This window comes from Stegodyphus dumicola, chromosome 12, assembly GCF_044657685.1.
Source record: "Stegodyphus dumicola isolate Sdum_Otavi_A_Nest chromosome 12, ASM4465768v1".
Taxonomy (NCBI): domain Eukaryota; kingdom Metazoa; phylum Arthropoda; class Arachnida; order Araneae; family Eresidae; genus Stegodyphus; species Stegodyphus dumicola.
Window position 1 is genome coordinate 13,807,943 of NC_140779.1, and position 17,858 is coordinate 13,825,800.

The window sequence follows — 17,858 nt, forward strand, 5'->3', positions numbered from 1 at the left end:
AATTATGTCTGAATTTGCCAGGAATTTTATATACTTAAAAAATGATTGGAAGACTGAAAATTCGAGTTAAAAAAGATTTATCCTCCCAAAATTAATAAAATCCTAAAATAACATTAAACTTAAAAAAGAGCTTATACCAATACAGAAGTTGTGGAGATATTATATTATAAAAAAAAATAAGATAACTTTTTGAAACATAAAGTGATGTTACAATCCCCATATGTCATGTAGCAAATTAATTTGAAGATTTTACTTTCTATACGAATACAAAAAGAAACAAAGGAAAATTAGAAATTTTTTCTTTCTCTCCATCATCCTTTTTCTCATACACAGAGAAAGATTAAGCAAATATGATATGAGAATGTGGTAATCAAGTTAAATACTGAGAAAACTTATTTTTAATGAAACTTGGAGGATTTGAATGCCATTATTGTATCTTCCCCTCTGAATTCAATTTAACCAAATCCAACTGTGATATTTTTTATTGCACTTATTATTTGTGTTCAGGGACAGATTTATAAAAAATTCAAAACAGTAAGTCTGAAATTAATTAACTGTATTATTTTAATGCAAAATTGTATACTGATTAATCTCCTTCTGAACAGCTTTACTCGCAAATTGCTTTTGATTTAGCATTTCATTTTATGCCTTTTGCTTTCATTAACAAAGCTAAAAAACAAATGCTTACCACTTAACCACTTTGGATCAAACTGGACTGTTCTTAAAAATGGCTGTTTTCCCATTATTTTGTAAATTACAGGATCTCGACCAGAGAAGTCTATAGTTGAGGCAATATAATAGTCACCCTGAGATGTCATAAGAGCTGTATTATTTGCATAAGGACTATATGGGCACTTCGCAGTGCCATCAACCCAATCTTTAATAGATTTCAATGAGTTAATCTGAAATAAGAGGAGGAGGAAAAAAATTAAATTATGTTTAATTTAGAAAATATAAGTAAAAAAAATTTAGGTTAAAATAACATGCCAAATAATGATTATTGTAGAAATCAAACAAGGAAAATCAGTGTTATACAGTCAAAAGTCATTAATCCGGACTCGTCGGGACTTCGGCGATTCCGGATTATAGATCATCAGTTTAAATCTGGTAAGATGGCATGCAGAAATTACAAAATTAAAAATATCAAACCGTTATTTATGAAATAAAGAACAATTATGATCTAAAGGGTATCAAAATTTACAAAAAGAAAAAGCTTAGTATTTATTTGTTTACTTTATTAAACATTTCTTTCAATGTAAGTTGCTTCGTTTCATGTGATAATACTTTCTCTTTAATTCTATTAAACAGACATAATTTCTTGTTTAGTTACAAAGTTCCGCTGTTCAAGTCCTATAATTGCTGTGTCGAGAATACCGACTAATTTTTTCATTTTCAATAACCTCTGTCACTTTCTTCACTATCGGAAGCGAATTATAATGACGAGGAACTTGTTTTAAATCATATCAAAGACGGAGCACATCGAGATGAAATACTACATTTGGTAAGGAATTATAAGCCAAATAAAATAAAAACATCTGCCCTGAAGATAAGGATAGTGCTGACAGATCAACTTCCAATTCATTACGCGCCGCAGCGTCCCCCCCCCCCCGCCGAGCAGCGTGAAATTGATAAACAGATTTCAGATTTTGAAACATACTTTACATATTAACAAATATATATCGGAAATTCTATTTGATATAATCGAAAGTTTAAGCTTACTTTCATAAAATTGCTCTAACAGTCTGCAAAAAATAATAAGCCGGATCCAATTCGAAGATTAAGGAACAACGCAATCTGCAACATTAACTGAATTAGATAATTTTAGCTTAGCTTACATCGTCCGTTATACATTAAATGCGCATGCGTAAATGTTTTATGAGCATGCGCACAAGCATATTCACAGCCGTAAAGGTCTTACGCGTGCACGTAAACAGCTATGCGCATGCGTCAACACGACGCATGCGCAGAAAGTTTGTAGCTTTGAGGTTCGGATTACAGATCATTCCGGATTATGGGTGTCCGAATTAATGACTTTTGACTGTATAATTAATCTCCCCCCCTAAAAAATATACTCTAAAAGCTATTTTCCAACACCAACCCGAGATTCCCATAAGCCACTTTCAAACACCTGCTGATTAGGAAACCACACATGGCTAATGACAATACATTGACTGGTGTTAACCAGGACCACACATTTATAGCCGTTGCATGGTTGTGGCTTTCTATCTGATATAAACAAAATAAGTTAAGCTCCAGGACATACTCATTTTGAGTGAATAATGCTCACACTGGCTTTCTTTTGTTGACACAGCAGTGAGGAGGGATTAAGTGAACTAGATTCCACAGAACCTACTTACATTGAAAGAAATGTTTAATAAAGTAAACAAATAAATATTAAGCTTTTTCTTTTTGTAAATTTTGATACCCTTTAGATCATAATTGTTCTTTATTTCATAAATTACGGTTTCATATTTTTAATTTTGTAATTTTTGCATGCCATCTTACCAGATTTAAACTGATGATCTATAATCCGGAATCACCGAAGTCCCGACGAGGCCGCAGCCCACCAGCGGCCGAGTGGTAAAAATCGCTGAACACTGGTAGTTCGGTCCGAGGTTTGAATCCCGTGAATGGGCTGGCCGCATGGGCGTTTTCGTGGTTTTTCCCATGTGTAACGTGTATACAAGCCAGTTTCCCTTAGAAAGTCCTCCACGAAGGCATCTCTCCCCTTAGGCAGATAGCCCTAGTGTGCTTTGCCATATTCTCAATACACCACCACCCGACGAGTCCGGATTAACGACTTTTGACTGTATATATTAAAATAGCATTTGCATACTATCTAATTTAAGGGATATAGCATATATCACCATTGCTAACTCTGGTACAGTCATTTGTATTTGACCTTTCCCGCAATTCTTTACAAATTATACATTTTGCAATGGTCTCTCACAAGAAGTCACCAACTGATGAAATTTCACTATGATCATGACCATAACTGTATGAATACTTGCAGGGCTGCCGCGTGAGTATTAGGCGTCCTTGTTCAAATTGAAATTTTCCGCCTCTCCTAGGGGTTCTGTTGCACTCTTATAAAGTGCTGCAAATTATATGTGAAATAATGAACTATTATCCATTGAACAACTTGTAGACTTAATTCCCATTGAACACCTAGTAACTAGTAGATTTAATTCCCACTGAACGCCATTAAACACCTGGGATACTCAAGGAAAAGATTCTGTCATTCAACACCAGTGCCCTTAACTGATTTATGGGAAATCATAAAACTTGTTTTGTAAGTAATATTTCTACTACAGTTTTGCAGACTTGTTAAATCCTTGCCTCATCATGTGACAGCCATTATCAAGATCAAAGAAACAGCAATGGATTATTAATCAGATTCCTTAATTCAGTGACATTTCAATATGTTTACTTTGGTATAAACAGTAAGTTAATCTGATGAAATTTCCCATTTCTGTTCTGGTATTACAGTCAAAAGTTAGAGTTATAATATTAAGATTTTTGAAATAAAAATATTTAAATGTTTGAAATAAAAGTAACAAAATTGTAATTAATAATAAAGAGTTTTATACAGGAAAATGTCCAATAAAATCAAACCTATTAATTATGATAGTCAAATTTATTCCTCCACTTCCCCCCCAAATAACTGGACTTTTTAAAAAGAAAACTTAAACCTGTGTGAGGATAGTTTATAATATAGTTATATATGATATTGAATAGTTTTTTTAACTTATATTAGTAAATTTACATCTTGCATGAACTGGGTAATTAGGCTATTCAATTCATCTCTAAATGATTGGTGTATAAAACCAGCTACTGGTAATATTTAGCTATAGTAAAAGAGCTGTGTGACTGTAAAATGAGAAAAGTTGCAGCAAATTTCAAAACTTAGTCATCCTAAAATTTTGAGAAATGCTTAAAAAAGTCAAATTTCAGTGCATTATTGACTGATAAAAAGACAGTGTGTATTCAAGAACAATAAAGTCTCTAGTACAACCTAAAAGATTCAAAATTAATGTGCAATACAGTCAAAAGTCTTTAATCTGGACTCGTCGGGACTTCGGCGATTCCGGATTATAGATCATCAATTTAAATCTGGTAAGATGGCATGCAGAAATTATAAAATTAAAAATATGAAACCATAATTTATGAAATAAAGAGCAATTATGATCTAAAGGGTGTCAAAATTTACAATAGAAAAAGCTTAATATTTATTTGTTTACTTTATTAAACATTTCTTTCAACACGCGCATGCGTAAAGCGTACATTACGCATAGTCGAAATTAGAAAATTGCAAACAGAAAAAACTATTTGATTTGTATTCGTGATATTTATAATGAAGAGGAATTTGATTTAAATCATATCAAAGACGGAGTACATCGAGATGAAATACTACATTTAGTAAGGAATTATAAGCCAAATAAAATAAAAACATCTGCCCTGAAGATTAGGATAGTGCTGACAGATCAACTTCCAATTCATTGCGCATGGTTAGAGAAACAAAGGATATGCCTTTATCCATTTTTTGCAGCAATTCTACTTTCTGTTTAATGGACTTCGAAACATACTTTCACTTTGTAGATTCTTTACATATTAGTAAATATATATCAGAAATTCTATTTGACAAAATCGAAAGTTCAAGCTTACTTTTATAAAATTGCTCTAACAATTGCAAAAAATAATAAGCCGGATCCAATTAGAAGATTAAGGAACAATGCAATCTGCAACATTAACTGAATTAGATAATTTTAGCTTAGCTTAAACCGTCCATTACACATTAAACGCACATGCGTAAAGGTATTACGCGTATTGCGCAGAAAGTTTGTAGCTTTGAGGTTCAGGTTATAGATCAGTCCGGATAATATGAATGTAATTTGACTGTATCTACATTTTAAAAATTTTTTAGATTTTGCCATTCAGGTATTAAAAAAAAAAAAAAAAAAAAAAAATGGGAAGAGCAGATTCAAACGATTTTAAAAGAACTAAATTGATATAACTTTTAAATACATGCATTACATGTTCTCAACATAAAAGTGATAATATTTATTTGATAAGTGATAATATTTAATTGAAAAATGCAAATCAAACATAACGACATACCTCTCTCCAGGAACATTCTGGGAAGAAAGCATTTGTACCACAAGAAAACAGTTTTCCATCAAAGCTCAGTAACACTTTAATGTAATTCCTACAGTCTTCCTAAAAATAATGGGAATTTGATAATCATTTATATTATTATTGTATTATAAAAAATAATTTATATTTATGCCATTAATAAAACATTCAAGATGTGCTAACCAATATAAATAGTATTAACCAAAATAATTTGTGGAAATTATATAGGGAAGGTTATAAGGTTATTCTCCCACTTTCCTAGTGTGCCTTTGTGGTGTAGTGGTTCTGCACGCTGGGCCAGTATTCCAGAGATCCATGGTTCGATTCCCTGAGAAGGCGGTTGCTATTTTTCATCCTTCCTGCTTCCAAAAATATACCTAATGTCTCTACAAGGTTACATAGTGCTACAAAATACTGATAAACTGCTATTCACATATTAACAAAGATATAGCAGAAGCCATCTTTCTAAGATAATTTTTTGTTAATACTTTTTTTACTGGATATAATGCACTTTTCTCAACATGTATTGATTAAATATGTGTAATAATTTTGACGCGTAGTCACGATGGCTGAGTGGACAGACGAACAGATGACGTGGACACGAATGAATATTCAAGAAGTCCCAATCTTTATTCCACACATATTAAACCATCTTAGTAGATATTTATCCAATCATAATGAAATACAGTAAATCTTATGTACACTGATTTTACAATTAATGATGTAGGCATTTGCGCCGTGAGTTTGGCAGAATGGAATGACATAGGTTATTGTGCCAAGAGTATTTATACCAAGTCTGATGTAATTCTGATAAGCTATGATTGGTTAATTTGAGGTTGCTATATATAACATAGAACAATCTCGAATTTGGGAGAACAGATGAATTTAGGTGGAGAGCACTAAATCTAGAATCGTTAATTTTGAGGTCGCCAATTATTTTTAAAGCAGCCATCATATTTTGTTATATTTTACACACACACATTCTGACATAAATGAAGTCTCCGTAATTCAACTTTATAAAAGCGAATTATCAGGATTTCAAGGCTATAGGTAATAGTAAGTAAAATGAAAGAATTTATTGGGGAGGAGAGACAAATAAAAATAATGTATTTTCTTATCTTTTTTTCTTCAAATGTCAGTATAAATGTGTACATCATTAGAAAAGAAAGAGTTGTCTTTTCAGTTGCTTATTGGTTTTAGACATTTTAGTCACTTTTCCAAAATGCAGCATTTTTTTTCTCCAAAATGGAATGTGGATTTTTAGACAGGTAGGTAACATCGCTTTGTATACTATATCCAGTTGCTATTTCCGACTTAGATTGATCACACTGTGTTTTTATTTTTTCTTTAAACAGATAAGAGGGCTCTCTACCTGAAGATGGAAGTGTCTCTATGAAACACATATTAGTACTAAATGAACTGTATTCATGAGAGAATAATGTAAAATTTTCTTTGTAAAGATTAATTACATAAAAAATACCTAAGGTGATGTAAAAATGTGTGGATAGTTCATATTGTTACGAAATGTACAGGCGTGGTAAGATAGCTTCACTGCAAATCAAGTTTTAGGGTTGCTATAAAATGGCAAGTAAAGACAGGGTTGCCACATTTGGCGAGAAATCATTCATTTGGCGACATGCCATGGACAGATAGAAAACCTTCTGGAACGAATTCGTACCGGTTTAGCCCAGAATGTTCTTAAACACAAGCCAAAAACTATATAAACCCTGCTGCTACGCGAAGAGAGAGTCCGAGATAGTTAATCTCGAGTTAGTCACTCTGTGTGGAGTCGATCGAATTGGCAGCCGGACAGCGAGTGCCGAGTGCAACGAAGAGTCTCTTAGTGTACTGCGGTTAGTGCATCGTCGAGAGAGTGTGTTAAGCTCCGGGAACGACTGAACCGAAGAGTCGGCAGCTGTGCTCTGTGTGTCGAGTGCATCGCGAGTTGTACTGTGGAGAGTCTCGAGAGTACGTGGAGTTCCGAGAACGACTGAGCAGAGTCGGGAGCTGTACTCTGGTGCTTTCCAGTGAAGCTGTCTCCACCGTTATAACTTGATAACCTGAAGGCTGTGTCGCTGATTGTTCCAGCGAGTTTATAGTACATATTCGACGACTGTAAAACGAGGTGTCCTGATTAATACCGGCCAATAAAGTGTGTTTTGATATTCCATAAAGTAGTGTTGTCTTTATTCAATCCAAATCTACAAATCCCGTACGAACGTGAAGGAAGAAAATAATATTTTAAGTGGTTTAAAAGCATTTCCATTAAAAATTTGCTTATACAAGTTAATATTCTAATGGAATAGTATAGCAGAACTTGCAATGACTGAGAATAGAATAACTTTATCGTGGTTAATATTTTTAATACACAAATAGCTTAAAATATTTAACACTCTACATACTTCACTTTTTCCTTTCAGGTAGCAAGTTTGAACTTTTTCCTCATCAGCGGGCCAGTGAGCTTCTTCAAGTTTTTTTAAACCTTCCAGACTTAGTCGAAATAAATAATCCCTAGAATATTTCAAAACATGCAGCTCAGAATGGATATGGGTATTACAAAAAACACTACAAAGTCAAAAAAATTTCATGGATAACATTTCATGACAAAATTCAGAGGAATGTAGCCTATAAAATTGGGATCTTTCATTAAGTAAATTAATTAATTAAGTATTCACTTATAACATAAATTATACTATAATATTACCTTGAACCTACAATTAGCTGATATCTATGAATGTCAAAAAGTAATTGACCATAAGACTTTACATTCCCTTGACTAAAAACGTCTATAGATGCTCTCAGGTCTGAAAAGATAACATAAATTAAAGAAAATGAAAATGCACATATAACATCATTTATCACTAGTTTATGTTTTCAAGATTTAACAGATTAGGTTAAATCACTTTTGTATCTTTTTCTTTACTAAACTGCTATCTTTCTGTTTTCAAAAAAATAAATAAATAAAGAGAGAGAGAGAGATACGAGACAATATAGGTTTTTCATGTTCATATTTCTTTAATTAAAAACCAGAATTCTATATGCAGTACTAAGGAGAATTGACAGAACTTTGTTTGCATGTTGTAAAATGCTATCAATACAGCAGAATACCTTTTGGAATATATAATAAAGAGGAATTTCTAACTGCAGCATAAATGTATATTGCTACCTCTGAGTTTAATTGTAAGAGTAAGGAAAATCAATATCATAGTAATACTATTTGAGAAATATGCATTTGAAAGACACTTTTCAAAAGAATTGAGGGAAAAAAAAAACTGGAAAAATTATAAGAGCATTTAAACAGCCAGACTTCTCGTAATCGAACCTTGGATAAAATTAACAGTATTCCATTGCTTTTAATTTTGATTTAAGCATTTTCTTTATGCTTTTAGTACCCATCAACCTCTATCTCTTGGTTTTACCATCTTTATTAACAATTAGTAACAATAACTGCCTTTTCCCAACTCAGCCTAGATACTTTTTTAATCCCAAAATCAGGTCAAAACTGAAATGTGTCATTCCCATCTCATACTTTTCATTTCCATTTCTTTGGCAGAGAAAGATGAGTTTATGTCCCTTTACCTATAGTTTCAACCAGGGCTGTGGAGTCAGTAGGGAAAATGAATGACTCCTGGAATTTTAAAGACTCTGACTCACTCATATACAGTCAAAAGTCGTTAATTCGGACACCCATAATCCGGAATGATCTATAATCCGGACCTCAAAGCTAAAATCTTTCTGCGCATGCGCCGCGTTGACGCATGCGCATAGGCGTTTTACGCGTGCGCGCAAGACATTTACGACTGCGCATATGTGTCTGCGCAAGCGCAGAATACGTTTTAATGTAAAACGGACGGTATAAGCTAAAATTATCTAATTATCTATTTCAGTTAATGTTGATGATTGCGTTGTTCCTTAATCTTCGAACTGGATCCGGCTTATTATTTTTTGCAGACTGTAAGAGCAATTTTATAAAAGTAAGCTTGAACTTTCGATGACGTCAAACAGAATTTCCGATGCTGGAGCTCCCAAAGGATCTAGAAAACGAAAGTATGCTTCGATGTCCATCAAACAAAAAACGAATTGCTATAAAAAATGGATAAAGGCATATCCTTTGTTTATCTAACCGTTCCGACATCTGTTTATCAATTTCACGCTGCTCTGCGCGGGGGGAGAGACGTCGCGGCGCGCTATGAACTGGAAGTTGATCTGTCAGCACTATCGTTATCTTTAGGGCAGATGTTTTTATTTTATTCGGCTTATAATTCCTTATTAAATGTAGTATTTAATCTCGATGTACTCCGTCTTTGATATGATTTAAATCAAATTTCTCGTCATTATAAATATCACGAATACAAATCAAATAGTTTTCTGGTTGCAATTTTCTAATTCCGGCTATGCGTAGGGTATGCTTTACGCATGCGCGCGTTTAAAAGAAATGTTTAATAAAGTAAACAAATAAATATTAAGCTTCTTTTTTTGTACATTTTGATACCCTTTAGATCATAATTGCTCATTATTTTATAAATTACGGTTTCATATTTTTAATTTTATAATTAATATAATTTCTGCATGCCATCTTACCAGATTTAAACTTATGATCTATAATCCGGAAAAATCGATAATTCGGAATCGTTGAAGTCCCGACGAGTCCGGATTAAAGACTGTATATATATATGTGTGTGACTGTATATATATATGTGTGTGTGTGTAAACATACTGAATTATCTAAAATTCACTGAGTACAAAAATAAGTTTTTCTTATAAAACTAAATACTATATGTAAACATATACACATGGGTCACAGCTTATTTTTTTAATATAAAAGAAGTAATAGATGCTACAGGTAAAAAAAAAAAAAAAAAAAAAAAAAATTGATGGCATAGCAAATTATTTATATTAATTAACATTTATTATGAAATGGGAAAACTGGCATTAGTTATTTCTAAGAAACAGTATAGCTTCGGCAAGATCTTTGTTGGAGGACCATAGATCCGATTTGATAAACTTCAGACCTGAGAAGAGTCTTTTCACACTAACTTGAGTAGGAGGAAGAGCTGTTACTGTTAGGGCTACTTCTTTTAACTTTTCAGGATAGATTTTTATAAGTTCTAAAAGAGGTGTCTTGTAAGCACAATCATATTTCTCTATTTCTTCAAAGGCCATGTAGAAAACTTGTTTGTATTTTTTCATTTTTATATTGAAAGGCTCTTGGTTCTTTATTTTCATTCGCTTTGCCTTAGCCTTTTCAATATTATCCAAAAATATTTCTCAAAATCTAATTCATCACTGGAAGAGGATGGTTGAGACTTAACTGCAATGTCTGCAGTTTGACTGTCCTGATTTGAATTCTCCAATTGTTCTGAGAATAATTTCATCCTTAATGAAAGTTTATAGATGGCTTTCTTTGCCTTTTTAATTTGTTCATCATCCAAGAAAATTCGGTGCTTCGGATCTACATATATTGAACCCGGCAAGATCTCATTGTCTAGCATACTAGTTTCTCTTTTCTTTACTGAAGAAAAGATTCCTTCTGCAATAAACCCTCCATTTCCGAAAGAACAAACATCCCATTCTTCCATTCTCGCCTCCTGTCAATTCTTCAGATTGCAGCTTTTTTGTTGCTATGTATGGTGTAGAAAGAAGAGTTTCCAATTCTGCAAGATAATTCCACAGTCTTTCTGTTAGGGAAACATTAGGATTATCTACTTTTTCTAAAAAAGTTTTAAATTCTGAAAACTTTATCATCAAATATGTACTTCCTTATTGCATTGCTTGATCAATAATTGCTCCTTTTCCTGCTCACTTCCTAAGAATGGCATCAATTTTAGGAGTTATTGCTGCTTACCTAAATTTACCAGTGATATTTGTAACTAAATGAATCAGTTTAATCACTAATGGCAACTATCAGATCCATCCTCCTCCCTTATATTTATTAATATGTCAATAAAACAGAAAATAACTATTTATTAATGTATACAGTTCATAAATAAAAATAACTCAGGTTGTCATTAATTTTTTTTAATTCATTTTAATTTCATATCAAATTCAAACTGTCCAACAAAAACTGGAGTTGGAGTCAGAGTCGACCTATTTTTAGCAACTCCACTCCGACTCCCTTTAACCCAAAATCTGCTGATTCCAACTCCACAGCCCTGGTTTTAACAATCACAAAATTTATATATCTTCATATCTTATAGACAAACTTTAATAAAAGCTTTCGCTCCCTACCATTTTATTTGCTTATTGCAAAATATTGTACTCATTACCGCAGGAATTCTTTAAAAGTCTTCGACAAAAATGATGGAATATATTGAAACCTAAAGCCCCAATTTAAGAACTGTTTGAAACGTGTTGAGATTTATATACACGTTCAATTTTTACAATTAAGATTAGCGTTTCTGAGCAGAAACAAGCAATTCAGCCAGCAGGAAAGAAGACAAAATTTTCTCAAATGTAAACAAATATGGCTGCTATAGTAAGAAAAATTAATCTTAACCGCTTTTAAACTGTTGATAACTCTACAAATATTGCATGCAGATTAACAAATTCTACAAATATTGCATGCAGATTAACGAAAGGCATAAAACCTTAACCGGAAGATAAGAACAACATAATTCAATCATTTTTACAGGAAAAAATGCACAATTTACCACCATATAAGAATAGAAAAACAGCTCACGAAGCCGAGTAACACAGCGAGTATATGTATATATACATTTATTTACTTTAGGTGCGGCTGATTGTCACCAAAAAGGGAGGTATACAACTACATCCTATATCCGTCCTATATAATACAAAATTTGAACGTTCCGAGGCTACTCGTTTTTCAGTTATGCGAAATACATACATACACACGTGCAGACGCCACAAAAAAAATCTATTCTGAATCCATTTTAAATCAGTTTTATAATTTTTGGGGGGGGGGAAACAGTCCTTTATTCTGTCCATATATACAGATATCATGCAAAAACATCGTTAAATTGCATTCGATAGCGGTCAAAATGGATATTTTCGTTGAAATATGGTACCTTGAATTTTTCGTGATTACTATACTTCGTACAAGGAAGTAAAAATTGTATTAATATTTTTCACAATCATCTGCATAGAAATGCTCTTCGTGTAATCTCATAACACCAGGAACATTTTTCGGTACTATTCTGTTTTGAGGGCCGCAAGAAAATTGCATCGAAAATGTATGTGCAAAAGCGCCAAATCTAGCAAAAGCGCCCATTTACAGCGCGCCAAATCTAGCGTACGCGTTGATTTCAAACTGCGTAAGTTTATATAGTTCTATATTTCTTAAGACGCCATTGAAATACTAGTTTAATTTTTAAATCCTTTTTTGATTTTAAATCCTCTTTTGATATCCTATGGATTTAACAATTTGGGAATTGCCCATGACGAAAAGTCGGCAATAGAAGTTTGGGTAAAATGCAGAATCACCCACTGCTTGACGCGTATTTAAGAACTGCACATACTTGGTATCCATGTGCACATCAACCTATTTTCACTTTTAAAAAAAAATCCTAGAATTGCACAAAAATGGTACTGCGCACACCCTTGACTTTATCTATGTACACATCGACCTATTTTCACTTAAAAAGTAAAAATTGACAAAAAATCCAATTGTTTTTACCCTTGTAAAAAGCGACAAACACATAAGTGAGCGATTCTGCACTTTACCGAGAATATTTTCAAAGAAAACGCATCATTCATTATAGAAAATTACGTTTGAACAACCAAAGAGATGAAATTATGCTTTAGCGATAAGTCGGTAGCGAAATAGCGATGCTTTACTCTTATGCTTCCATTCAGTCATGTTTAGCCTTTTTCATATAAATTATAATAATAAAAAAGTATTATATGAAATTAACCTTACCTAATTGACGTCCAATTAAAACGTCAATCTTATATAGTTATTTACTATTATACTTCCTTTCTTGGCGCAATTATTAGGGTTGTCGCAATTCTTTTTGGCAGCATTGGCATCAACGATAATTTGGTGATTTTTTACGGCCCTCGAAACCGAATAGTACCCGATAAGGATTTGTAAAACTTTACCTTTGGCATATTTAGAAATAACTGCTTGAAATGATTCTTAGATTGCAACTCAATTAATTCAAGCTGCAAATCTGACTTCACTGCTTCACAATTTACGTTGAAAGGCATGGTAAAAATATCCAATTCTGTATGAATAGCACTGAAATCTTGAAATCTGCGTTCGAACTCAAAATGCAGTTTTTTCAAGCCACGTTCATAATTCTTAAGCTTCTCTTCATTTACTGAGGGTACTGAATTTAACCTCGGGAAATGAGACAAGTCATTCTTAGCTAGCTGCCCAGCAAAAAGATTTAGTTGAAAAGCTTTGAGATGGGCCCAGATATCGTCAATAAACTTATTTTTGCTTAGCATCTTGACATACAAGTTGCTCATATGACAAAGAAGATCTGTGAAAAATACGAAGTCCGAAAGCCATTGTGTATCTTCTAACATTTGGCACTCCGCAGAACACCGTTTCTCATGGAAGAACGACACAATGTCGTCTTTAGATGCCAAACTCGCTCGAAAACACATCCTGCACTAAGCCACTTACGTGTAATACAGTACATCAGAGTATTCAGATTGCACGGACTGAAGAAAATCTCGAAATTGCCTTCGAGTAAGCCCACGAGATCGAATAGTATTTACAAGCTTCTCGACTGCATCAAGCACGGGTTTCATATTCAATGCAGATTTACCCAGAGCATCTTGATGTATAACACAATGTAGAAAAACAACCTTGTTCCCGGAATAGTTTGATTAGAGTCCAAGAAATCCAGATTTGTTTTTCCTGTCATATTTGGTGCTCCATCGGTCGTAATATTAAATATATTTGTAATAGGCACTTTCAATATTAACACTTTACGGATCGCTAGCGGTTCAACAGCATACGCACGTCCGACCGGCCGCAGATTCTTCATGTTCTAGATAACTGTCAGGACAATCTGATAAATCGTCTAAATAAAACTCTCTAGTACCATTTTTTCCGCTCATCGTGAACGGTAATTTTTTTAGTCCAAAAGGATTTGAATCCCGAAGGACTATTAGTTTCGTTTTGGCATTTTGCGTCGGACTCATAAATGTCGGTTCACTTTTCAAACTGTTGCCACAAAATGTTAGAGTCCTGCATTATATTTGAAGAAATTAAATAATGAAAAATCTGCATAAATGTATGTATATTTCTCGTATTGCGATAAAACAACGGTACATAGAGTCATCGAATTTTGAATAACGTAATCCTCCAACGAATATGAGCATGTGGAAGACCAAATTTGAAATTTGAAATTTGTTTTAGGATCGATTTCCTATTTTTTAAAACTTTGACGAATTTTTGATTAACAAACTCAAGGATTTCAAAGCGAGCAATGGCAACGTTGTGCAGAAAAAACATTTTTATCTCCGGCGCGTGAGTCTCTGTATCGGAAATTCTAAAGATATGCTCGTTTTAAAACTATTTTGCGATAGTGCTGTTGCACTGGATCTTATGGTTTAAGTGCGAGGAACATGATATTTAATAAAGAAAGGTAACACACAAAATGTTAAAAAACGCCCCTTTGGACGTAATTTAAAATCTGAAACATTTAAGATTTTTTTTTTTATTTTTTTATTTTTTTTTTAAAATGGTGTGAAAATGTGGGAGGTTACGAAGCAACGCACTTAACGCAAGTGAGCAAAGTACCTCAATACTAATAATAAAATGCAGATGATATAGCAAATGGCAATTGTTTATCGCCATGGCTACCGATTGATAGGCTATTTTTAGATAGCCCTGAAAAAAAGCGATTAATAGGCTATCGGTCGATAGTCGTTGGCGAAAAAGAGCCGACTAATAGGCTATCGGTCGGCAGGCGTTGCCTAAAAAAAGCCGATTAATAGGCGATCGGTCGGCAGGCGTTGCCTAAAAAAAAGCCGATTAATAAGGCTATCGGTCGGCAGGCGTTGCCTAAAAAAAGCCGATTAATAGGCGATCGGTCGGCAGGCGTTGCCTAAAAAAAGCTGATTAATAGGCTATCGGTCGGTAGGCGTTGGCGATAAAAAGTCGATTAATAGGCTACCGGTCGGTAATGCGTTAAAAGCCCTTCTTGAAATTCATGAAACATATCACATCCCGTTGTAGTTCCCTTTAAAGAACGCATGCACACCAGTTCCTCGGTAATTTCAAAGCTATCATCAACACCTCTTATAAATAATACTAATTGAGCAGTATCATTTATATCAGTCTATGGATGAAATTTAAACTGGCCAATCTTTGACTCTAATTGTGATGTCAAATTTTTATCGCTGTTTTCGATTCTAGTAGTCCACCGTTTTTCGAGATAGGCTTACAGTCACAAAATTATTTTTCTTGTCTCGACATAAAACATCACAAACTTGGAGCACGCATTGTTTAACGAGCTCCCCATCACTGAGACCTTTATTATTTTTAGCAATATTCTATGCTACAATGTAACTTGCACGTGAAGCTGCTTCTTGGATACCGTTTACATTCTTGAAAAAATTTTGTCAGCTTGATAATTTTTTACAAAGACTTTCTGCATTTTGATTTCTTTCATTATCGGACATTGCTTCGTAAATGGAATTCTTATTCTTAGATGTGAACTGCCGGGAAATGTTATATACTTTGAAGACTACTACAGCTTCACTGCAGATGAGACACACCGGTTTATCTTTTAAAACTGTAAAAAAATATGGTACTTTTCCGTTTTGCCGGCGCAAACGATAAAGTCGCCAATAATGGTAGGCCAAACGGAATATCTTCGCTGGTAACCTTTTGCGCTTCATTTTCAAAACAAGTCGCACCCTTTTCTTATTAGATTGATTGTTTCTTTCAATACTGGCATACAATTACATAGAATGCTTACAAGATAGATAAATTAAGTCAATTGGAATACAATCACACCGCTCACCTGAAGGCGAAAATATAGAAAAGGCAAAATTAAGGGTTAAATTTATCAATTCTAACGAGAATGCACTGAAGTTTTACATAATTTGTGAGTAAGCTATTCGAAGGAATTACATAATTCTCGCATTTAAACTTGTATTACAGTTCCAAATTAATATTTAACTTGAAATTAATGTAGATAATGGTACTATTCCGTTTTGAGGACCGTAAGAAATGGCAGCGAAAATGTATGCGCAAAAGCGCCAAATCTAGCAAACGCGCCCATTCAACAGCGCGTCAAATCTAGCGTACACGCTGATTTCAGATTGCGTAAGTTTATATAGTTCTATATTTCTTAAGACGCCATTGAAATACTAGTTTAATTTTTAAATCCTTTTTTTGATTTTAAATCCCTTTTTAATATCCTATGGATTTAACAATTTTGGAATTGCCCATGACGAAAAGTCGGCAATAGAATTTTGGGTAAAGTGCAGAATCCCCCATTGTTTGACGCGTTTTTAAGAATTGCACATACTCGGTATCCTTGTGCACATCGACCTATTTTAACTTTAAAAAAAAAAATCCCAGAATTGCACAAAAATGGCACTGCGCACACCCTTGGCTTTATCTATGTAATTTTATTCACTTAAAAATCCACCTATTTTCACTTAAAAAGTAAAAATTGACAAAAAATCCAATTGTTTTTACCCTTGTAAAAAGCGGCAAACACATAAATGAGCGATTCTGCACTTTACCGAGAATATTTTCAAAGAAAACGCATCATTCATTATAGAAAATTACGTTTGAACAACCAAAGAGATGAAATTATGCTTTAGCGATAAGTCGGTAGCGAAATAGCGATGCTTTACTCTTATGCTTCCATTCAGTCATGTTTAGCCTTTTTCATATAAATTATAATAATAAAAAAGTATTATATGAAATTAACCTTACCTAATTGACGTCCAATTAAAACGTCAATCTTATATAGTTATTTACTATTATACTTCCTTTCTTGGCGCAATTATTAGGGTTGTCGCAATTCTTTTTGGCAGCATTGGCATCAACGATAATTTGGTGATTTTTTACGGCCCTCGAAACCGAATAGTACCCGATAAGGATTTGTAAAACTTTACCTTTGGCATATTTAGAAATAACTGCTTGAAATGATTCTTAGATTGCAACTCAATTAATTCAAGCTGCAAATCTGACTTCACTGCTTCACAATTTACGTTGAAAGGCATGGTAAAAATATCCAATTCTGTATGAATAGCACTGAAATCTTGAAATCTGCGTTCGAACTCAAAATGCAGTTTTTTCAAGCCACGTTCATAATTCTTAAGCTTCTCTTCATTTACTGAGGGTACTGAATTTAACCTCGGGAAATGAGACAAGTCATTCTTAGCTAGCTGCCCAGCAAAAAGATTTAGTTGAAAAGCTTTGAGATGGGCCCAGATATCGTCAATAAACTTATTTTTGCTTAGCATCTTGACATACAAGTTGCTCATATGACAAAGAAGATCTGTGAAAAATACGAAGTCCGAAAGCCATTGTGTATCTTCTAACATTTGGCACTCCGCAGAACACCGTTTCTCATGGAAGAACGACACAATGTCGTCTTTAGATGCCAAACTCGCTCGAAAACACATCCTGCACTAAGCCACTTACGTGTAATACAGTACATCAGAGTATTCAGATTGCACGGACTGAAGAAAATCTCGAAATTGCCTTCGAGTAAGCCCACGAGATCGAATAGTATTTACAAGCTTCTCGACTGCATCAAGCACGGGTTTCATATTCAATGCAG

At 33.7% G+C, this 17,858-nt stretch overlaps 1 protein-coding gene across 2 annotated transcripts in view; it reads right to left on the minus strand.

Annotated features, from left to right (window-relative positions):
- LOC118187859 (semaphorin-5B-like) overlaps nucleotides 1-17,858 on the minus strand; it is a 317,610-nt gene that overhangs the window by 38,002 nt on the left and 261,750 nt on the right. For both annotated transcript variants that reach the window (XM_085827486.1, XM_085827485.1), the window contains 4 exons: nucleotides 7,838-7,937; nucleotides 7,536-7,644; nucleotides 5,119-5,217; nucleotides 689-902 (listed from right to left, as the gene is read on the minus strand). In XM_085827486.1, the coding sequence (XP_085683612.1) occupies nucleotides 689-902; nucleotides 5,119-5,217; nucleotides 7,536-7,644; nucleotides 7,838-7,937 (522 nt within the window). The remainder of the gene's footprint in view (nucleotides 1-688; nucleotides 903-5,118; nucleotides 5,218-7,535; nucleotides 7,645-7,837; nucleotides 7,938-17,858) is intronic.